Here is a 23,361-nt window from a genome sequence, read left to right on the forward strand (position 1 = left end):
GGATACAGGGTCCGAATTTAATAGACTTTTGGATCTATCTGAATGGACTTATAACCTTTTCTCCACATAGGAAAATTGCCTGAGTCTAAACTCTAATGCTGGGCATACACGGTAAATTTGTATCCTTATCAATCGAGCCGCTGATGGCTCGATTGATAATATCCGACAGGTCCAATGACCCGCCGGATAGATTCCCCGCTCGATCCACGCGGGCGGACAATAGTGGGGAATCGAGTGGCTGATAAGGCATGCCCGTGGGGATGAGCTGGAATTGATCCGCGTGCACACGTGGACGAGCGGTGACACGCCGGCATCGAGCCACTGGCTCGATACTGGCGCATAAACTTACCGTCTATGTCCAGCATTAGAATGAAGATCTTGTCATCAAAATACCCCCTTTCCTTCTTTTAGACCAAAAACTGTTTGACCCACGTATCTTATGATCCCTAACTACTGTTATATGCTTCAGGTTACTGTTTGTAACCGACTTCATTTTTGATATTGAATAAAAAACAGTGTTACAAAAAACAAAAACAAAAGCAGGAATGGAGATGTGATCATAAGATCACAGGTAGCTTGCCTGAGACATACAAATCAATCACGTTCCCCATTAATCTTTCTGGAGAAAAATTTCCTTGGGGTATATTGTTCATATCTACTGCTTAGTATCTGATTTGGGTCCTGGAAAGTCACTCTATTGTTTCTTCACATATTACCATATTTCAAAAAGATTGTCTCATACTAAAGTATAACATGGACATTTGCTTAATAATCGCCTTGCTTTTCTCATGCTATTGCAGTAATAAAAATAATTTGTTCCTAAAATATTACTTTCCATTCATATTTATATAGTAGTACTCTTGGTAAGGGGTGTGCAAAGATGTATTTTTTTCTTTCTTGCCAGTACAGGATTTCCTTTGCTGTGGCTTCAACTAAAATAGCTAATGGAGAGAGATCATGTTTAGTAAAAGTGATTGCAGCTCTTTAAAGGCTTGCTTATTAGTAGGCTTCATGATTTAGTGAGGTCTCAGCTGGCTGCCAGCAGAGGTTTAGGAATTTGTTCTCTGGGGCCTGGTAGCACAAGATGAAAAAGACCCAGAGCTGGCAAAAAAGCAAATAAATGCTTTGACTTTAACTAAAACATCATAATTTATGAGACTGCTTTCACACTCTCCAGCACAGCATGAATAGATAACAGCTTTTGCTTTAGCGCAGAATATTTTCTGCTTTTCAACCTGCCCTTTTATACTGAGCTCCAAATATCTCTCTTGAACATGCAATGTTTCACTGCTACAATAAAATAAGTGGCCAGATTCTAGCTGAGTGGTTCTGTTTGTTTCCTAGTGCTACCAGCAGGTACATCATTTATCTTGAGATGTTTTAAGTTGCCCATTCATGGAGGTTGGGGAGATTGTAATTATACCTCTTTTTTTTATTGTTGGCCATTCTTTGAAAAGCATCATTAAATAAATGTAGTGATTTGGGGATTTTTGTGCAAGAAATAACACAGTGTATAAGTCGGTAAAACACTTACTATATCACACTGAGATGACAAACACGGTGGACAAATTGACTGAATGCACTGGAAATATTGTTCAAAAACCTGGGCAGTTAGCTTATTTGGGAAGATAAGCGGAGCCTGTGATATATACTCTGCTGGGTGTAATAAACTAGAATGAAAGTACCTTTCCCCCCTTCACCTCCAAATAAAAGGTGCAGGGAGAAGCTGAAAGACGGCTCTCCCTGTACTAGGGGAATATAACAAATATATTCCCTTACTAAATACCTGATTTACTACTTTTGTGGAGTAATTCATAGGCCGGCTATTGCCGACATCTGAATTATAATGTTTTTAGAGGAAATACCTCTGAGCCGTTATAGCCATAATTAAATTTATGCTCTATGGCGTTGCCCAGATGAGATGCTGCACAGTGCGGGGCAGATGCTGAAGCAACATGACTCAGTTAGGGGAGGCCCAGGAAAACTAGGGTCTTATTACCCAGGAAAACTAGGGTCTTATTACCTTATAAAATTATAAAATTATAAAATATACTACCTCCTAGAGTTAAAAATACTTAAGTCAAAAGACTTAAGTATTTTTAACTCTAGGAGGTAGTATATTTTACACTTTTTTTTTAAAGAACACTTAATGTTGGTTTATTGGAATACTGTAACAATCCCCCACCCCTCTTTAGTGTGTCCTTCTTGATCTTGCAACCCCAGCTATGTCACCCTTCTCACGGACTAAGTCAGACTCGATTTGCTGGATCTCTGTAAAATCGCATGATTATGCATCTTGTACCCTGTTTGCATGTATAACCTTGTGCTATGTTGTACAACTATTTGCTAGCCCTGTCACCCCCTTGTTTACATTGTATGTATCCCTTTTTATTGTCCAGCACTGCATAATATGTTGGCACTTTATGAATACAATAAATAATAATAATAATAATACAGTAATAGCACCACTACTAAGAAAGTGTAAAAAAATAAGCTGGTTTTATATTAATTTTCAAAACTGATAAGGACAGCTAGTGTACTTTTCAATCAACAGACATGAGTAGAAAATATAAACTTTCAGATAGGGCCGGTTTCCAGTAGCCGGCGTGTATCTTGCAGGATGCACACTGGCTCAATGATGCGATCATGCATCCAGATCTGCAGCATGACATCCAAGATCGCACCACGGTGTGATTCGGATGGCAAACTATGGAAAGCATAGGCAGCAGTTCCCTGCCCAACTCACCTTCAGGGAAATGCTTACAATATGGAATGGCAGCAGATTCGGGCCACATTTGGCCCTAGTTGAAATGGGCCCTTACTTTGGCTTTGCTTTTGCATCAACCCATGGAGCCCAGGTCAGTGTTCCATGCACTTGTTATGTGTGTGGGTAGAGCAATTAAGTGTATGACAATGGCTGCCTGAACTTTGACATTTTGCCAGTCAAATGTAGAAGTGTGGCTGGAATCATGACCATTCATTCAGATCATTGTTTTTGTACTTGAACATTGGAAGGGTCATAAAGTCTCACTAAAGCCACTTACACACTTTCAATAGCTGTTCCCCAGAATAATCATTAATGATACATTTTGGGAACTGTCCAGGATGAATTGTTGTACATACACTTTGCCCTGTTCACCTATGGTGAGGTGAGGATGACCACTATTTTAAATGTAATTCTCCAACTTTATAATTGTTTATTTTGACCAATCGGACTTGAACTTAAAGATTTTAATGAAGACCCTGGTGAAGTAAACATAAGATGGAAGGAGGACATGAGAGAAAGAGAATTAAAAGGTTTAGTTGGGTTGACTAAGAGGAACCTTTTGGACTTGTTTTCACTAGAAGCCGGTTTTCCGTTTGTGATGTGGCATTCCGGTTAAAATATATGTACGTCCCCAAGATAAGTGCACACTGTGGGGGACAGTGCTGTGTTCTCAGATGAAGAAACACACGTTGTCCTGAAAAATACAGGCACAGTGGAAATGGGGCCTAAAAACTGGGTGTATTGCAAGGAAAGTAGAAAATGTATTTGGAATTTTCCAAGTAAAGACATCTTATGGATAGAGTGGGAATCACACTAATATTCAATAGTTATGGGTAGAATTCCTGATTTAGTTTACTTTAAATTGCTACCTGAGAAGTCCATGTGTTTAATACTACCATGTTTCTATGATGGGAAAATAGGTATTCTATCTTGATAATTTGTTTAAATTCTTAACCCATTTTAGAATCAGTAAGGATTGGTGCATTTGCAATTGATGACCAGACTGCAGATGATATCTGGAGTGTTAGTATATGTGTGTTATGTCTCTTTTTACTTTCTGATTCATGCATTAACCACAAATCTGACATTTTCTACCCTCCAAAAAGTTTAACATTTTGGGGTAGGTTAAGAAAACTGTCGTTGACAGAGTCTAGTCAAAACTGTTGTAGAAAATGTTGTTGGTAATGCTTTGTATGATTTTGCACCCCATGTCAATAGCCTATTCAATTTTTCTTCTGCATGCCAATCATAGTAATTGTTATGTCTTTCTGAACAGATCAGTAGCTTGCAGTTGTACCATTAATCCAAATGTGGATGTATGAAAGTATGTAAGCTATGTTATATTATACGTACTATTATGCTCTGAGTTTTGATAAGGATGGTTGTAGATTTGAAACGATTACTGAGTGCTGATTTGTAGTCATTTAGATGTGATAAATCAGTTGTATGAAGATTATAGATATATCATCCTATATCATCTTTCTTTTTTATATATCTAGTTTTGGTAATTAACCATTTTTCTAATCAAGCGGTTTGTTGTTATATACGTAGTAGTTGAAAACATGATTTCCTTTTGTGTGTGTTTTCCTGTATTCCTTGTATTTTTTTTAGATAAGAAGGGTAGGCACGTATGAAAAATATCTGGCAGTTAAGATCCTGTAATTATGCAAAGTGCAGGAAGCTTGTCTGACAGATAAGCTGATGGCTCTGCATGTCTTAACGGGCTTTGAGGGTCCAGAGCTAGGGAGGAAACTGTGTGTGTGTGTGTGTTTCTTTTTCCTGCAGCAAAGAGCTTCAACCCATGTGCTCTCAAGCACTGCAGCACAGAGACCAGCTCTTTGCTAGAGAAGCTATTGCTTTGTTCTGTCTAGGATTACTTCATTACGTCATGGTAGAAGCATTGGGCATCAGACAAAATGAGCATGCATTGACATTAAACTGCAATACGTGTCTTTGTAATGCATACCTATCTGTCATTGATTTGTGTGTGTGTGTATATATATATAATATAATTCAAAAGATAATTGGAGTAAAATTCTGTAACTGCTTGATTGCTGGAAGATTGATTCAGGTGTCTTTGCAGTGGAAAAAAGAACTAGTAAAGATTGTTCCACTCTTCTTTCTTCTCATCCATACTTTGAGCAATGCAATAACATTTTTTTGTGTGTATCTGGATAAAAGCCAGAGCGCAGCATTTCATCTATATCTTCTGCTAAGCATATGTTTAATTCATTTAGACAGATTGCCTTCTTTCTGGTAGTTCCTGTAAGGTATTGAGAAAGATCTCTTCAGCCACCGAACCACATTACCTATTGACACAATGTAATTCATTACTTGTGAGGAGAAAGAGGGGGTTACTGTTACTATGGAAGCAGGAAAAAGGAAAAGCAGCAAGAGATGCTTTTAGCTGACCAGTCAACTGGGTATTGACCAACTGTCTTTTCATGAGGAAGAAATAGATGGTAGTGAATAAGCTTGAGTCTAGTTTTCCAAGAAGCTGAATGATTTTCCCAAATCAATACAGCTCATCAGGCTTCAGAACAAAGGCTACGGGGGATGCGACAGTGATTGAGGTGGTGATAGGTTCTTTTGTGTTTAAGCGCAGGCAGACCCAGGGGAAAGCTAAGTCTGTGTTATGCTTTTCATTGCCTTCTCTGTGTGTTTCTATCAGAGGAGGTCTTCAAAGATCTTGCTTTTTCTTCCCTCCCTCTCTAAAGGCTGCATAAAGGCTGGGAATATTTCCCTTGCCCTTGTATAAATTCATGCAGTTCAGTTTCCTTACTCTGCTGCTTCTGACCTTTTGCTGTTGCCCTGTGCAGAGCTTGAAATATTAAACAGCAATCACCTGGACAATAGCTGTTCCAGAAGAGCTCAGCGCCTGACTTTCACGGATGTTATAATTTAGAGTTATTTACAAATAAAGTGGGGGAATTACATCTTGCAGCTTGTTTTACTGCGTAAAGAAATGCAATTAATAAATGTCGAATAAAGTCTTTGCTCTCCAACCGCCTACAGAGAAAGTCTATCTAAACCAGCAATTTTTAGCCCTTTCAGTGATTTTAATCTCTGCTTAGTACTTTAACACCAGAGCAATATGTCTCAAAGGTTTATGATTGTAGTAACAGCAGCTCACTAGGACATAAAGTGTTTCATTAAGCGTCTCTTTGTCAGCTCTGCCCTATCTTCTGAGATCCATTGCTGTACATTATTTGTTCAGATAAGGCCCAATGTTCAGGGTGACTAATCGCGGCGCTGCATTCCAGATGGTTTGATTACAGGATGTGGTTAAATGACTCCCCAAACACTCGGCTCAGTAGCAGAGCCCTTCAAAAATAAATACAATTCTGTGATACCAGGTGTTTGTTCACCTGATGCATTATGCATTTTTGTAGTGTGTCTTGATGTTGTTGAAATTACCCAAAGAGAGTCATCCACTTATTCATGATGTTCCATTGGATTCAGTCGTAAATAAGATTCATATCAAACATGTATTTTAAAATATTTTTTTGTAAACTGAAAAATTGTGGGGGGTTTTTTCATTGCATCCTACAAATATTTCTGGTTGCCTAAATAGCTTACTGGGCTATTTACACCCCAAAAAAAGTGATTGACATCAGTTTATAAACAATCTTATGCATACCTTCCATGGTTCTAGGTCACCATGAGCTGTCTGGGTATACCTTAGTACTGGTCAAAGGCCTATCCCATCGAGTCATATCAATCCCTGCCATGCACTGATAAGGACTAGAAAGTCCAAAACAGGCTGAATGTATGTTGGATTGGCATAGCTCTCTAAAACTTATCAGCTGCTATACACCACCAGTTATGGATGTGCAGCCTTCCTCTCTAATTCCAGGTACACATCATGCAATTTCCTGTCAGATAAATGCGTCAAATCAATTATTTCTGACTTGTCCGATCTAATTTTCAATCGTTTTTCTCATTGATTATCCCATCACATCTATACAAAATTGATCAGAAAAATAATTGATTTGACGCATCTATCTGATTGGAAATTTCATGGTGTGTACCAGGCATCTGAACATAAAGGGAGGATTTGCAGGAATGCTCTAGTTATTGCTGTCTAACATAAAGAGTTGACTTAACCCTCCTGGCGGTTTGTTAAAATCGCGGCTGTGGCACGACTGATAGTGGCGGATCGGCGGGGAGCGGCGGAGATCGGATTGCACACACAGCTAGCTAAGTGCTAGCTGCGTGTAGCAAAAAAAAATTATGCAAATCGGCAAAGCTCGGGCTTACCGCCAGGAAGGTTAAGAGAGATTCTTGTCCCAAAAATTAGAAAGGTCATGGAAATGTCATTTAATGGCTATGAGTACCTTTACCATTTACAGTTCTGAACTCTTTCTTGTTTCAGATTAATACAGTGTGAAGTGGTGTTTTTACTGATTGGTTCCAAAAGTTATGTCAAAGGAAGTAAAATCTCCATTAAGGTGCCCATATATCAGACGATGTATGGGCAGATCGACCAAGAGACAGATCTCTTTCTGATCAAATCTGATCGGAAATAGATCTGTTGCCTGCCTATACACCATAGGCTGATTCCCAAACAGCTTCATGCTGAAATCCCGCCCCAAGTGGTTGCTGGAGTAACACAGGTGCGTGTGTGACGTCACACACATGCCCACGTGTTCACTAAAAAATACGTGGGGCACGTGTATGGATGGAGGATAGCATCCAGAGCCAGCAGCGGATGCTGACAGGTAATGAATAGGGCAGTGGGGAGGCACATTGAACATTAGGGGAGATCAGCGTGTGGGGTTTCATCATGTTTGTCACTCATCCCGATAATGCTCGTCATTACCGCCATGCACCTGACTGATCACGACTGCCCGGCATCTTGCAGCATGTCCGATTAACCTGCATGAAATTAGTCACATCGTTAATTGGGCATGCACTTGGCGGCACCAATTTTCATCCCATTCAATAATAATTATCAAATCAGATGGTTGATCGGTGCAAAGTTACTAGATGTATGGGTACCTTTAGACTGATAGGCCTGATGCTTAATGGCCCATACACATGGGCTACAACTGGCACGCGCGTGTTGCGGTGACAGGTCGCCCGTGTGTATGAAGCATGCGCCCCAAACCGTCACTACTTATGGCCCGTACTCACGGGCTGCAGAAGTGGCCTGTCGCCAGCACACGTGAGCGTGCTAGTGACAGGCCGGCGACAGCTTCTCTCCAGGTCCCTCCGCGTACACACGCGGAAGAGGGACCAGCGGCGAGACGGAAGCTGTCGCCGACGTTCCTCCTCCCCCCGCCGGAAGCTTCATTCACCTCTATGGAGGTTGCTGTCGCTAGTCCGCGTACTCACGTGGACTAGCGACAGTTGCGGCGGAGGTGCGGCGGCGACTGTTGCCATGCGATTGAAACTTTCAATCGCATGGCGACAAGAGCGGCGGGCGACAGTTCGGGGTGCGCGCGCGTGCGACGGCCCATACTCACGGGCGACCTGTCACCGCAACACGCGCGCGCCGCGTGTTGAGGCGACAAAAGTCCCTCGTGAGTATGGGCCATTAGAGCTGTCACCAGGCGATTGACTTGGTCAATCGCCGGCATCAGCTGTCGTCGCAACTTTGCTGCAACTGTCGCTAGTCTGCTGTGTGTATGCGGACTAGCGACAGCAACACTCACACAGTGAGCGGAGCTTCAGGCGGGGGGGAGGGACCTTCGGCGACAGCTTCCGCCGCAGCTCTGTCCCTCTGTGCGCAGTGTGTACGGCTGTTGCACAGAGGGACCTGGCGACGAGCTGTCGCTGCTTTTTTTTTGTGTTGCTTCCCTTGTTTTGTGCCTCGTGAGTACGAGGCTTAACAGAGAGGGATTTTTTTTCACTCCGCTTGATTACCCTTTTGAATCAGACTGGAAGAGAAAGCAAGAAAAGTAAAACTTTCTATTTTTATAGCATCAGGCAAATAGTGTCTTAAGATCCATGTTTTTTGTAATGCATCATTGATTTTTACCTTTAATTCAAGTCTATATAGATTTCTTATTATTGTTATAATGGATTTATATAGCACCATCCACATCTGTGGTCCTTTACAAATGAATAATGTATATAGTGCAAACACTGTAATACAAGCGAAAGGGTAATGCGGATAATGTATAGGAATAGAGCACTCACTTTTAAAAGTACATGCACATGAGACAGCAAACTATACACAGCCATACAAAAGTACAATACTCTCTTGAGATATCCCTGAAAGAGCTTGTAGAGAGAGAGAGAGAGAGAGAGAGAGAGAGCGAGAGAGAGTGTGTATATACATAAATTATACATATACAGGCGCTCCCATACTTACAAACTGGTTCTGTTTGTAAGTTGAATTTGTGGCTAAATTATTTACTTTCAGATGACTCTGGATTTGGACATATAAAATAAACATGTTGTTGTTGTTGTTGTTTTCAATGTTCTTTTAATTTGTTTTTAGCTACTAACAGTTTATACAACACTGTAGCATGTAACAACAAAATAAGTCATAAAAAACAGTACTGTATATTTTGTACATCAAGAAAATGTATGTATGAATCAATGTAGCTGGAGTTGTTTCTAAGTAGGGGACTGTTTGTATTTACATGTGCCTTGCAAATGCATTATTATTCTTAAACTATAGTGGAATATTGTTTTTATTTTGTTCTCCATTATGGGTTTTTTCTCCTTATAGCATTTGGTAGTACTTGCTAGAGTATGTTTTGTACTGATCTCTGTCAGTGTGATTTATTGTTTCACAAAGTGCCTTTGAGGGGAAAAAGGTTAATTTGATGTATTTGCAAAGAGGTTGGCTGTTGATCAAAACATTACCCTTCCTCCACACTTCTTTAGTATTTATTTAGAAGCTGAGATTCTGAATGCTTATTCTGTGATGGAGATGATTAGGAATTAAACAACATCACATACTGCTGAGAAAAAGGAAGGGTGTCTGGTTTAATTTGTAGGCTGACTTTATTTCCCATGCCTTTATTACCAACAAGGGATTAGTAGCTCATACTAATACAGTGTGTCTGAAAATACATTGTGTTTAGTCTTCTAGTTCTGTTTTCAAATGAGGTCATGTTCTGTTGTCTATAACATTGACTATTGTTGAAAACATAATATTTAACTTTTCAATTTTAAAGAAACTTTGTCGATAGTTAAAATGGCACTATGGCAAAAAATTGTGAAATTTCAAATATAGGCAAACATATACAAATAACAAGTATGTTTTTTCTAGAGTAAAATGAACCATACATTACTTTTCTTCTATGTTGCTGTCACTTAAAATAGGTAGTAGAAATCTGACAGAAGTGACAGGTTTTGGACTAGTCCATCTCTTCATAGGGGATTCTCAGGAATTTATTTTCAAAAGCACTTAGTGAATGGCAGTTGCCCTGTTCAACTGGCAAAAAACTGTGTGGCGAACAGGAAAGCTGGCCAGCAGCATTTTTTAAATCCTTTTTTAGAGAATATCTTTAAAAAGAATAAAAGCCTTGCTGAGAATCCCCTATAAAGAGATGGACTAGTCCAAAACCTGTCACTTCTGTCAGATTTCTACTACCTACTTTAAGTGACAGCAACATAGGAGAATTTTACTCTGGAAAAAAGTACTTCTTATTTGTCTATGTTTGCACATATTTTAAATTTTTCGCCATACTGCCCATTTAAGTTATACATCCAAAGCATTAAACTCCTAGCTTTGTGAATATTGGTGCCTTGGTGTAAGGAGATTTTCCTGCCTTCCTTTTTTACACTCAGTTGGTTTGTCTGTGCAGGAGGTTGATGTACCAAGACAGACATATAGAAAATGGAAAGGGGGGGGGGTATGAGAGCAATCAGTTTCAGTTATGGGATAGAATCTTTTTGGGGTGTCAGGCATGATCACCTGGAAGATAACATAGGAGTATACCTATAGCTTCCATATCCCATGTTGAACCATTTTGATGACATGGTTAGTGATTATAAATGATGTTAAAAGGATAGTTAGAACTTTTATTTTTCATGTAGAATATTTGATTTAAACTGGTTTTTTTTAGGGGGGGGGGGGGGGGGTTAGAGTGCAACATTAGTAGGGTGTGTCAGCCAAACTCTAGTATTGGAGTCTAGCTGTGTTAAAAGCTACTTGTCATCTTTATTGCTTAGTGCTGTATGGCTATATTTGCAATTGCAGTATATTGCATCAGACATTGAGCTACATTGCTGATTGTTCACATGGTATAATCTAAATTACTTTTAAATGTCCATCACTTTCTGATCTTGGCAAAGTTGATTATACAGTATTTGTAATTGCAGCATCAATGGAGCATTTGGAGTTGCACATCAGCAACATCCTGAGAGAGGGAGCAGGTTGCCCAACACAATAAAAATTCTAGTGTGGAGGGATTATTTTATATCTCAGCTTGTAACAAAGCTATCATTATCTGCCACTAGAGATGGTCAGTGAGATACAAATAATGCATACTGGCACTAGATGTAATGCAAATTATATTCAGCTGGATACTGTATTAAGTTTGCATGCATGTTAGGATTATTTGCATCTCACTAGCCTTTTTACCTGCCACATCTGTGTTCAGCATGTGAAACAAGACAAGAATGTTAACAATCTGGGCACCACATGAATGTTTATCTGACAACAGCTTAGTTGAGGACCTACTTGGCACAGAGATCAGAGCAGCTGACTTACTTTATTTCCTTTCCCTCTGCTGTAGCTACCACTTCCTTCTCTACCTTCCACTCTCTCCATTCCACAAGTGACTTCTACTGTGTGTGCTCAGAGAGCGTTAAAACCTTTGCGCAGAGTACCATACTCACTTCCCCTTTCCTTTCATCTTAAAGTAAACCTGAGATCAGTAATTAGAAAAATTTTATTCATACCCGGGGCTCCCTCCAGCCCCATGATCACTGCTGCATCCTTCGTTGTCCTCCCGGGTGGCTCTGCTAACTGGCTCGGTCATGCCAGTTGGCTCTTTCTGCACATGCACTGATGTCCACAAATGCACAGAAGAGCCTGACTGATGAGACTGAGCCAGTTACCGGGACTAACTGTGGCTGAACGGAGCCACCCATGTGGACGGCGAGGGAAGCAGCGGTGCTCATGGGGCTGGAAGAAGCCCTGGGTAAGTATAAAATCTTTCTCATTTCTTATCTCAAGTACACTTTAAGCTTAGTACACACGATACAATTTTCCATCAGACTGATGGGTAATCTGTTAAGTATGTAGTGTGTAGACATTCAAACTGTTCCCAATCGATAATGCGATCAATATTCTGTTGATAACTACCCGAGATCAATCATGTTATTGATATGGACCTGATCGGACCGGTTGGAAATTATCGGGTGGATCCATCAAACGAATGGAAAATTGTATTGCGTGTACTAGGCTTTATACAGCAGTAACACTGACAGGTTCACTTCAAGGTCTTGCTTACAAAAAATCCTTCCATTACTAGAGAAGATGAAATTTATAATGTGTGTTTTTGACTTATGCTCAATTATGTGCAGATGCCTTTTTGTGCTGTGCACTGTTCACAATTAAATATTTCAGAATTGTATTGTCTACTCAAAAATTCAGTTTCTGTTATTGGATCGTAGCTCCGTAATAAACACTTTAGTTTACCATAAATCCATTATGTTAAAACCTGTGATCTTTTTTTTTGTTGCTTTTGGGTCTGTATCCTGAGAGCTAATTCCACCCAGTCATAATGAATTGTTTTCAACAAATGCTCACCACCATCCTTTCACTGGCTTATTTTGAGAATGTTGGAAGGCCTCAGGGGAAAGGAAATAACAAAAGCCTTTTTACTAAGGATCTAGTTTAAGTATTTGTGCAAGCTTTTCTGTTTTTTATTAGCCTTTGAGCTGTGAGCTTGTTGTGTCTTTTATGTTTTCTTTCAAACAGTCTTCATTATACATATGTGCTTGATCAATGACTTTGTAACATACCAGTCAAGTCAAGTTTACAGTATCTGTAGTGCAAAGTATATTACATTTTTTTCCTGTGCATTTAAGGTAGTGCAGTAGGAAGCAGCTGGAAATGACTTTGCCTACACACATACTTGAATGAAGAACAAATGTTCCATATCATTATTCCAGCTTTTCGACTGGGGGAGGGGTGTTAAATATGTTCCTTTAATTATCCTTGAAGTTAAAGGGTTTACAATACAACTTGGTTTATGGCTGCAGAATAGGGCAGTGTGGCCATCCATTAAAGCAAAAAAGTTAGGAAGTGATTTTATTTCATTTGCACAGTAGAGTAAAAAAAAGGTTTTAGGAATATTGTAGATTTTCTAGTGGGTATTACAACGACAATGAAACATTTGTAAAGCGCTTTTCACCCACAGGACCCATCGCACATAAGCTTGTCTCAGATCAGTATATAGTTATGTGTACATGGAAAAAAGTTATGACATCATAAATACCAGACTAAACAGTTGGATTTTCAGTTTTGATTTAAACATGTCCAGGCTGGGAGTTGTCTTGCTTAAGGTTGGCAAGGCATTCCACAGGCTAGGGGCAGTATGACAGAAAGCTCTGGCTCCATAGGTTTTTAGCTGAACTGTGGGGGTGGTCACATTATTGGATCCTTATTAACACCACTAAAACCTACCATGGTTTTGTAGTTCATTGTTATCATTGTATAATATTGATACATCATTCCAGGCACTTAAAACATCTGTTAATCCACCATCCCCACCTTTTTCCTGCCAATAGCTATGTTAAAAAGGCAAATACCTAGCAATTCAAATAGAATTGGTAGTCCATTACTGCTATATTCAATCACCCCTGAGCCTCAAGCTTCCAGGTGAGGCCTGGCAACCTGAAAGTCTGAGGGCTAGTTCACATTGGGCGATTTTTCAGCACTTTGCTGATCGCCGGGGTTCAGCAAAGCGCTGCTACTAATGTATCCCTATGGATACATTCACACAGCAGTGTTTGCGATTGCGATCAATAGCAAACACGCTGCATGCAGCGTTTTGGCTGTGATTGTGCAGTGATTCTCATTCCATTGAATGGGAATCACAATCGCAAATCGCGCTGAATCGCAAGATTTTGTCCGCAAATCACGGTCGCGGAGCCGAATGCGATCACAGGCAAAGCGCTGAGTGTGAACTGGCACTGAGACTTGTCCTTTTCCCTATTTCCATCCAGTGGAGATGTGGGCAATGGGAATGGTTGTCCCTCCTTATCATCAAAAATTAGCCTTGAAAGGAAGAGCAGACAACCAACTCTATGAACAGTGGAATGTGCATGCTATGGTTCTATCAGAGGTTGAATATATACCATTTTAAGTAGGGAATCTATAGTTAGTTTTCTTACATAAAATGTGCTATACTAAAAAAAAAAATACATTTCATGGAAAACTCTTCATGATTTAAGTTACACTAGGGTTTATTTAGAAAGGCTGGGTGGCGGAGAAAACGAGCAAAAATGGAATAGTAGCATAGAGCCACCAATTATTTTTCAGCTCTGTTACGTTGCAAGGTTTTGTGATTAGTTGCTTTAGACATCTGTTACACTTTGGTTGTTGCTTTACAACCCATCTTGCGTGGTCAGCCTCACACATATTTAGGAGAAGCTATGCAGAGCTTCAATACTAAAAGACTGTTATGTTAATAATATAAAATAAAGTAGCAATAGAAGTAGCAATGTAAGCTCTAAACTGTTTGGTTTAATATGTCATAAGTAGATTATATGTTTTAAACCTGTTTGTTTAGAACTTTAAATAATGTATGTTTACTCAAACTATGGTGTGATGTCACTGATTCTATCTCACTCTGTAGTATGGTTTGGTTTCTTCATGAGCTAAACTAATATTTGGCAAAACAACAGACTTCCCCTTTCTAAAGGTAGCAGATTAGTCCAGCTTTTTTCTCTCTTCCTGTTTAATCTGGTAGTTACAGTTTCTGTTTGACTTTTTTTGTGAAATCGGTTTGTATAACAACAGCATTAAAATGAAACATTTTACTGCAGGACATGTTAACAAGTATTTCCTGCTTGTCAGTTCTATCTTGCATGTGCATACCCATACACAGAGACCACTAAAACCAAAAAAAGGAAACAAACTGGCCAAAGCTATTATAACTACATGCAACTAATTCACTAAACTGTTGAAATATACAAACTGTGATCCTTTTTTTTCTCTTTGCAGGTGTACTGGTTGTGAATGTTACATGGAGGAATAAGACATATGTTGGTACTTTATTAGACTGCACAAAGCATGACTGGGCTCCCCCTAGGTAAGATACTAAGCTAAAACTATATCTGCCTTTTATTCCACTATTTCTGACCAGCATACAGCCCTATATCATCCTATTGTCTAGTTTTTTTATGAAGATTCATGACCTTTGAAAGCTTCCTGCTACTTTCCTACCTTTAGTCCATGTAGAAGGAGGTGGTATGTAGCGGGAAGGGCAAGGACCTGCATAATTGCAATTGACTTTCATCTAAAAGTTTGTTTGCCCGGAATACTCCATGCTAGTTCTTTTGTAGCCCCACTGGCAATTAAGAAGTAAGGCAATGTCTCCCTCCCTCCCTTCCCTCCTCCTACTACCCCCCCCCCCCCCATGTATTTTTTTCCTGTTAGGTGGAAGGTTTTCTCTATCTAGTCATTTTTTTGTTTTTGTTTTTGAGGTAGGGTCTTCCTTTAGGGCTAATTGTATTGACAGTAATAGTTTTGCTTGTTGTGGTACAGTGAGGTTGCTAGTGCCCCCCCCCCCCCCCAGTTGTTGAATTGTGGCACCCTAAGTCCACAGTAGTAAGCCTGGGATAGATGGGAGCTTTAGCTAATAAGTGCCTTGTCTGGGTATAGCCAAGATTTAGTGAACCACATGCAGAAGGGCAATACATGTGTTTGATGGCATACTTGCCCATTTAATTCAAATTGCATAATGTTTAGAAGGCATCAAAGGGTAAATCTGAGCAAGTGTTGTTGTATTATTCTGAACAGATGTAAATGAAAATCTTTCATATACTGGGAGATGGTGAAGGTTTGTCTACCTCAATAAGTATTATTAGGCTTCTGGACTTTTGTTAGTATTCTATCCACCCTCCATTGCTATGCACCCCCTTAAATAACAAAATGACTTAATAATGGGATGTGTGAGTGTAATTTATTATTTTTCATATTATGTGTTCCCAATGTATGTACTAGTTGTTTAATAAACTACTGTAATGGCATTAAATGTGCATCCACCCTGTGCTTCCTGAAAACTATCTTGGGCAGTAAGTAGCCTGTTGTATATAAAACTGTCACTATGGCATGTGAATTTTAATGGATGTTTTAAAGGTTTTATCTTAAGGGATAACTGAGTGTATGGCATGTTTTGTTTCATTTTCATGATACCATTCAAATAGATGTTCAATTCAGCCTAAATTATGTCTCAACACACAGAAAGCAGGGCAAATTAGTGAAGCTCCCCTCGCTTATGTTATAAGAAGAAATCCATGGAAACACATAGAGAATGTACACATTTTACACAGACTGTTCTCCTATTGGGGATCAAACTCCCAAGTCTGAGGGCAAGAGTAAAAAAAACCGGTGCTGTCTTTTTACAAACACAACAGGTTACTTTGGCAGTATTTCATATTTACCTGATTAAAGTAATAGAAAGAAACATAATGATGTTTAAAATGACTACTGTGATTTTTCTAGACTGTTGATAGTAGATATCATTCCTTGAACTTAAAATATGCCTTTGGAGAGGAAAAGAAAGTGAAAGGCATATGAGTAAAACCAATTTTTATTTTCTGCACAGGTTTTGTGATTCACCTACAAGTGACCTTGAAATGCGTGGTGGTCGTGGAAGAGGAAAGCGGGCAAGGTCAACAGCATCAGGCCCAGCAGCAGCAGCAGCACCGGGAGGTGATGCAAGTTTTACAGAATCAAGAGGACTCCACAACAAAAATAGAGGAGGAGCACATGGAAAGGGGAGACGTGGAAGTATTAATACAAGTGGACGTCGGACACCCCCAAATTGTGCAATGGAGGATGTTAAAGCAAGTCCTTCACCTGCTGGCAAAAGAAAAAATAAACCTCAAATGGAACTAGATCTAAATTCCAGTTCTGAGGACAACAAATCAGGGAAAAGGGTTCGAACTAACTCTCGTAGCATGCCAACAACTCCACAAGGCAAACATGACTCTTCTTTTTTGGATCAAGGGTGCTCATCTCCAGTTCTAATAGACTGTCCACATCCAAACTGCAACAAAAAGTACAAGCACATAAACGGACTGCGATATCACCAGGCACACGCACATTTGGACCCTGAAAATAAACTGGAGTTTGAGCAGGATAGTGAAGACAAAGTTTCAGACTGTGAGGAAGCACTAAGTAATGTGGCACTTGAATGCAGTGAGTCAAGCACAAGTTTGGAACAATCAAAGACACCCATGTCTCCTGGTTCACAAAGTGCCCCTGGCACACCAAAGGGCAAACGTGATTTGGCAAACAATTGTCCAAACCAAATCAACAATTCAAAAACTGGCAAGAATTCTGGAAAAAAGAAAATTTTAAATGTTGAACTTAATAACCTGCCTGTGATATCTAACATGTCAGTTACACTGGAAAACTGTGCAGTATTAGATAGCAATCTTACAGTTGAAATGCCAAAACTTGAAGCAGAAGGACTATTTGACAAGAAAAATGAAAAAGGTAAAAAATCCAGCAACTGTAAGGTTGATAAAAACATTTCAAAACTCAAAACAGCTCGGCCAATAGCTCCGGCTCCAGCTCCAGCTCCTACACCTCCTCAATTAATAGCTATTCCTAGTGCATCCTTTACAAACACTACAACGGGAACAATACCAGGATTACCCTCGTTAACAACTACTGTTGGCCAGACAACACCAAAGAGCCCCCCATTAAAACCTATTCAACCAAAGCCTACAATTATGGGAGAGCCAAGCACCATAAATCCTTCTCTCACATCACTCAAGGACAAAAAGAAAAAGGAAAAGAGGAAACTAAGAGAGAAGGAAAGTAAAGATGCTGGAAGCCCTAAGGCAGACTCTAAAATTTGTAAAGTAGAGGATTTAAAAGGATCTGGAAAGGATTTATCTCCACCGTTTTTGAAAGAACTTAAAACTGAATCTCCTTCTAATGGACTCCCAGATGTACAAGAAAGCCGAATGGCTAGCATCAAGGCAGAGGCAGATAAGGTTTATACATTTACAGACAATGCACCAAGCCCCTCTATAGGAAGTGCCTCTAGGGTTGAATGCAGCACTGTGATAAATGGACAGCCCACTATGACTCCACTGCATGTTATGACACAAAATGGTAGTGACAATTCTGCTACCAAAACAAACAGTCCAGCCTATTCTGATATTTCAGATGCTGCTGATGATGGAGGTTCTGATAGTAGGTCAGAGGGCATGAGGTCAAAAACTAGTTCTCCCTCAGATATAATATGTAGTACAGATAATGCTGTTAAGAGTCACTCTACGCCTCTTACTCAGTCATCTCAGATGAACGAATCTCATTCTCCATATTACCACGGCTATGATCCTTATTATTCCCCAACTTATGTGCACTCCGGACAGGTTAACACTTCTGTGCCTGGAAATGTTAATCCTTCACAGGGTAGTAAAAGCAAAAAGGAAGCAGAAGAAGAAATTGAAAAAATAGAAAAACCTGAAATTATAGATTGTAAAAAGAATGACATGACCACCAGTAATGTGCCACCTCAACATCAATCTGTTATCACACAGAGACATCCTGCACTAGCCCAGTCACTTTACTATGGACAGTATGCTTATGGACTCTATATGGACCAAAAGTCTTTAATTGCATCAAATCCTGCTTACAGACAGCAGTATGAAAAATATTATGAAGATCAGAGAATGGCAGAGCAAACAATGGCACAAACTGGAAGAGAGTGTGAACGAAAATCGGATAGTACAGTTAAGGAACCTGGAAAAGATGATGGCAAATTAAAAAATATACCATCAGCTACCATTTCGAAAGCACCTTCTGCTTCAGAGCCAAATAAGGTGAGCTCTAAACTGGGTGTTGCCAATAAAACAGAAGAGCCTATGAAACCCCAAATGTTGCCCAATCATCAGCAAGTTTCCTGTGATAGCTTCAAGGCAAAGCAAATGGAAAACCACCAACTTATAAAAGAAGCAGTGGAAATGAAATCTGTAATGGACTCAATGAAGCAAACTGGAGTAGATCCCACTGCACGGTTTAAACAGGTAAGGACATAATTATTAGTAAATATATTGATTTATTGAACTTGCCTTGACATTATTCCATTCAAGGATACACAGTCTATTGTAAACTTACTAAAATATACAGACCCTTTTTGTATGTATTTATAAACTTATTTTATGATAATGTTCACAATTTGCAAATACTTAAAGTGATCACGATATTATTTTAGTAAAAATGTCCCCCTATTTGCTATGAATATTATCATGGCTCCTAAATTTTGGTTTTGATGGCTTTTTTATTAAAGTTTTAAGGTTAAAAATTATGTAACACTTAGTTGAAATCATTCACATTTACCTGGACCCACACAGGGTCTAAGAGACGAGCCTTGGGATCATATTCAGTTCAACTTTTTCTTGTAAGTTTTTTCTCCTTGGAAATTATTAGTCATCTACTGTTTAAATTACCTTTCCAGCACTCTACAATTGCATTGTGTGTACAGCCTGAAGACCCAATGACAGGCAAACATAACTGCCCACACACTGACTATGTTTTACATCTAGCAATGATGGGAAGATTCGACCAAGAGATAAATCTCTCACTAATCGAATCTGATTAGCTAGAGATATCTGGGCTGCCCATACACCACAATCTGATTCCCGATCAATTTCATGCTGAAATTGATCCAAAATCGGCCTTGTGACCCCACACCCACCGCCTTGCCCGGCCCGATGCTATCCCCTAATGTGCAATGTACCCCCCAGGTGCCCAATGCACTATACGTTACCTGTCCGTGGCCGCTGCTTGTCTTCCACTGCCTGCGGGTGCTGTCCTTCGTCCATACACGCCTATGTGACGTTACGCCTGCATTACTCCAGCGTATATGGATGAAGGACAGCACTCGGAGCCAGCAGAGGACAAGAGTCAGCCACAGACAGGTAATGTTTATTGCACTGGGCACCAGGGAGGTACATTGCACGTTAGGGGGGCAGTGTTGGGTATTTAGTCTCATTCGTCACTTGTCCCAATATCGCTCGCCGTTACTGGTGCTCACCCGATCAAACAAGTTGGCCCTACATCTTGCAGCGTGTCCAGCCGATTAATGCAACCAATTTTATCCCGAAATTGGTTGCATTATTGATCGGGCATGCACTTGGTGAGAGTTTCATCTGATTCGGATTACAATTATCGAATCGGATGGTCGATAGGCCACCAAGTCGCCTGATGTATGGCCACCTTTAGAGAGTGAGTTTAGATATACAGTAGATCCACTTAAAACCAATTAATTGTACACTACCAAGCATTTATGTTAGTGCTCTGGTAATCCTTTTTTAAATTTCCAGCAAGGCAACAATGCTTTTCTCTGATTTAAACTAGTATAAACTTATAAGAAAAAAATCGGATGTTTTCCAGTGATTATAAGTTCAAATATAAAGTGATTTTTTTTTCCTATTGCCTTCATTTTGGGAATACATACCTTTCCATGTTTTCCCAGGTAGAAAAATATGCTTTGAAGCAGAGAGAAGTTATTGAGAGGGTCAACAGAGTGTGTTTTCTTCACTTTAGTTTCACTGTTTAGGGAGTTAAAAGACTGTGGGTTTTATAATGCAGATGCTTCTCAGATTGCTGACACTGGTCTTTTTAGCTGTAACAGAAGTGAGCAATATAGTCTTTGAACACTGTAATTGCTCTGTGTTTGTTCATTCATATTCACTTTAGAGTTTGTTTCTGTAAACTTCACTACATTAATAGCTCTGCATAACCAGAGAAGAGCTTGTTTGTTTTTGTTTTTTGTTTGTTTTGTTGTTTTTTGTTGTTGTTTTTTAGAATTACAATGGAATTTATTTTTGTACTATTTCTGTGTATTGACAGACAGCTTGTATTAATGCCATTCTGTGAGCTTGGGGGGGGGGGGGGGGCTTGTTTTTGGTCACAAGTAAGGTCATCTGTGAAAAAAAAATCACAACTGATAGGCAATAAAGGGTACAAAAACAAGTTTTTCATTGTGTTATGCCAGACTGTACTTCCCCTTTAAAGAATGATGAATTTCACGTAAGCCTTGTACAGAGAAGCCTGTGTTTTGTAATGTTTATTGTGTAGATTAACTGAGGCCTATTTTCTTTCATTAAGGAGGCAGATTCAAGATGGCACCATTACATTTACCAGTCAAAGTACCTAGAACAGCAAAAATCTGAAGAAATAGATCGAGAGAAGAAAATAAAAGAGGACAGTTTGCAGAAAACTCCCACTAAAGAGAATGTATTACCAGTTTCTTTACCAGTTACAAAAGAGGAGCCCAAAGATGTCAAACGCCTAGACTCCCAGCCGGGAGAAGAAAAGAATAAAAATGATGACAGAAAGACTCCTGTAAACTGGAAGGATTCGAGGAATGCAAGAGTGGCAGTTTCCTCACCCATGAGCCAACATCAGTCGTATATACAATATCTGCATGCATATCCATATACACAGATGTATGACCCCAATCACCCAGCATATCGAGCAGTGTCTCCAGTTCTGATGCATAGTTATCCAGGTAAGGGGAAATTTAAATGCATAATTTTCACTAAATCATTACAGATTTAAAATTTATAGGGATAAAGAGGATTTATTTTTCCACAGTATGTGGTAGAAAAAGTACAGTATGCACTGTGTTAGCCATCAGTAAAGGCAAGAAGTTTTAAATTTGGGATAAAACCATTTGAGGAAAAATAACAATTTCATCTCTTTGTACTAGTATTTACAGAATAATATTTATTTTTCTGAATGGGATGGTGGCAGAAGTTGTTGGCTTTCTCACCTTCCAGCTCTGAATATACATTTGCCTTCTTAAAACAGAAGGTCATGGCAACCAAGAACCACTAGGAAGGAATAAGGTTGTAAATTAAACTAAAAAGACCTCTTACTAAAAATCACCTTCTAGCTTCTGTTACAAAATATTTGAATCTCAGTCAGAAAATTATTTACATTAAATATTTATGGTCTTCCATGTGTACTGTGGGTTTCCTCTGGGCACTTAAGTTCCTCCTACATCTTAAAGATATACTTTTATGTTTATAGGTGTCTGCAGAAAATGAGCCTTTAGGTGGCCATACACTGGTCGATTTTCCATCAGATCGACCAAAAGATAGATCGCTCTGTGATCGAATCTAATCAGAGAGGGATCGTATGGCTGACTTTACTACAAACAGATTGTGAATCGATTTCAGCATGAAACCGATCACAATCTGTGGAGCTGCCGCTGCTGCTACCCCCCGCCAGCTATACATTACCTGATCTGGCCGGCACAAGTTCCCTGGTCTCCGCTGTCTCTTCTCCGCTCTGGGCTCCTGGCTGCAGCTTCACTGTACTTCCTGCTGGGGGAAGATAAAACAGTAGAGGGCGCTCTACTTTTTAAACTTCCTGCCTGGACAGGAAGTACAGTGAAGCCTGCCGGAATCGGAGCTCAGCGCGGAGAAGAGGACAGCGGAGGGCATTTGAATGCCGCTATTGACGCACTTCCGACCCGCCGGCGATCAAGCAAAATCTTCTGCACGGACAGAATGATGGGAATCGACGGGGGTGATTGATTTTGGATGGAAATCGATCGTTCTGTCAGCGTTCGCGCAATGATTTCACAGCAGATTCGATCACAGTGATCGAATCTGCTGTATATCGGTGGGAAAATCGTTAGGTGTATGGGCCCCTTAAGACTAAAGTATTTATTAGACTGTGAGCTCCTCTGAGGATGTAGTTAGTGACATCAGAGCTTTTAATGTACCCATTGAAACTGTTAAATGTGTCAGTGCTATACAAATGTCTAATAATAATGATAATTTCAGAGTAGCTTTTTTTTGTCATATTATGGACAGGAAATCACTTTATTATACTCAGTGAGTGGACCTCCTCCTTTTTAGATAAAGCATACAGCTGAGAAGGTAAAACATATTTGGAGATAGTTTCATTTATGTAGGAAAGAATACTTGTTCCATTAGCGGTAGATATTTCCTGAATGTATAAACATTGCTGTTATGCGCAAAAGCTTCATATTCCACTTTTTGAAGCTTTGTTTACTTTCTTCCCAGGAGCTTATCTATCTCCAGGCTTTCCCCACTACTCTGTTTATGGGAAGGTGACCGGAAGAGAAGAACCAGAGAAAGCCAGCACCAGCCCTAGTATGAACTCAAAACCATCCTCTGAATCTAAAGCACTGGACTTGTTGCAACAGCATGCCAATCAGTACCGCACCAAGTCTCCTTCTGTGAGTATTCATTTAATCTCACTTGCCTCTAACACATCATAGTTGAATTTGATAGTATTATGTTAAAACCGACCCAAATCAAAATATTTAACATGAAATCCTGATTTTTTTTTTTAATTTTACGTATAACCATTCATTTACTAATTGTAAGCAAAAGCCTCTCCCCAGAACATCCTGCCAAGGCAGGATTGTGTTGTATGCAGGGACAACTACTAC

At 39.7% G+C, this 23,361-nt stretch overlaps 1 protein-coding gene across 3 annotated transcripts in view; it reads left to right on the top strand.

The window, feature by feature from the left end:
- ZNF608 (zinc finger protein 608) overlaps window positions 1-23,361 on the top strand; it is a 120,322-nt gene that overhangs the window by 90,258 nt on the left and 6,703 nt on the right. For all 3 annotated transcript variants that reach the window (XM_068246872.1, XM_068246889.1, XM_068246881.1), the window contains exons 4-7: window positions 14,907-14,994; window positions 16,513-18,952; window positions 21,039-21,441; window positions 22,970-23,145. In XM_068246872.1, coding sequence (XP_068102973.1) covers window positions 14,907-14,994; window positions 16,513-18,952; window positions 21,039-21,441; window positions 22,970-23,145 — 3,107 coding nt within the window. The remainder of the gene's footprint in view (window positions 1-14,906; window positions 14,995-16,512; window positions 18,953-21,038; window positions 21,442-22,969; window positions 23,146-23,361) is intronic.

This window comes from Hyperolius riggenbachi, chromosome 1 (genome assembly GCF_040937935.1).
Source record: "Hyperolius riggenbachi isolate aHypRig1 chromosome 1, aHypRig1.pri, whole genome shotgun sequence".
In the NCBI taxonomy this organism is placed as follows: Eukaryota; Metazoa; Chordata; class Amphibia; order Anura; family Hyperoliidae; genus Hyperolius; species Hyperolius riggenbachi.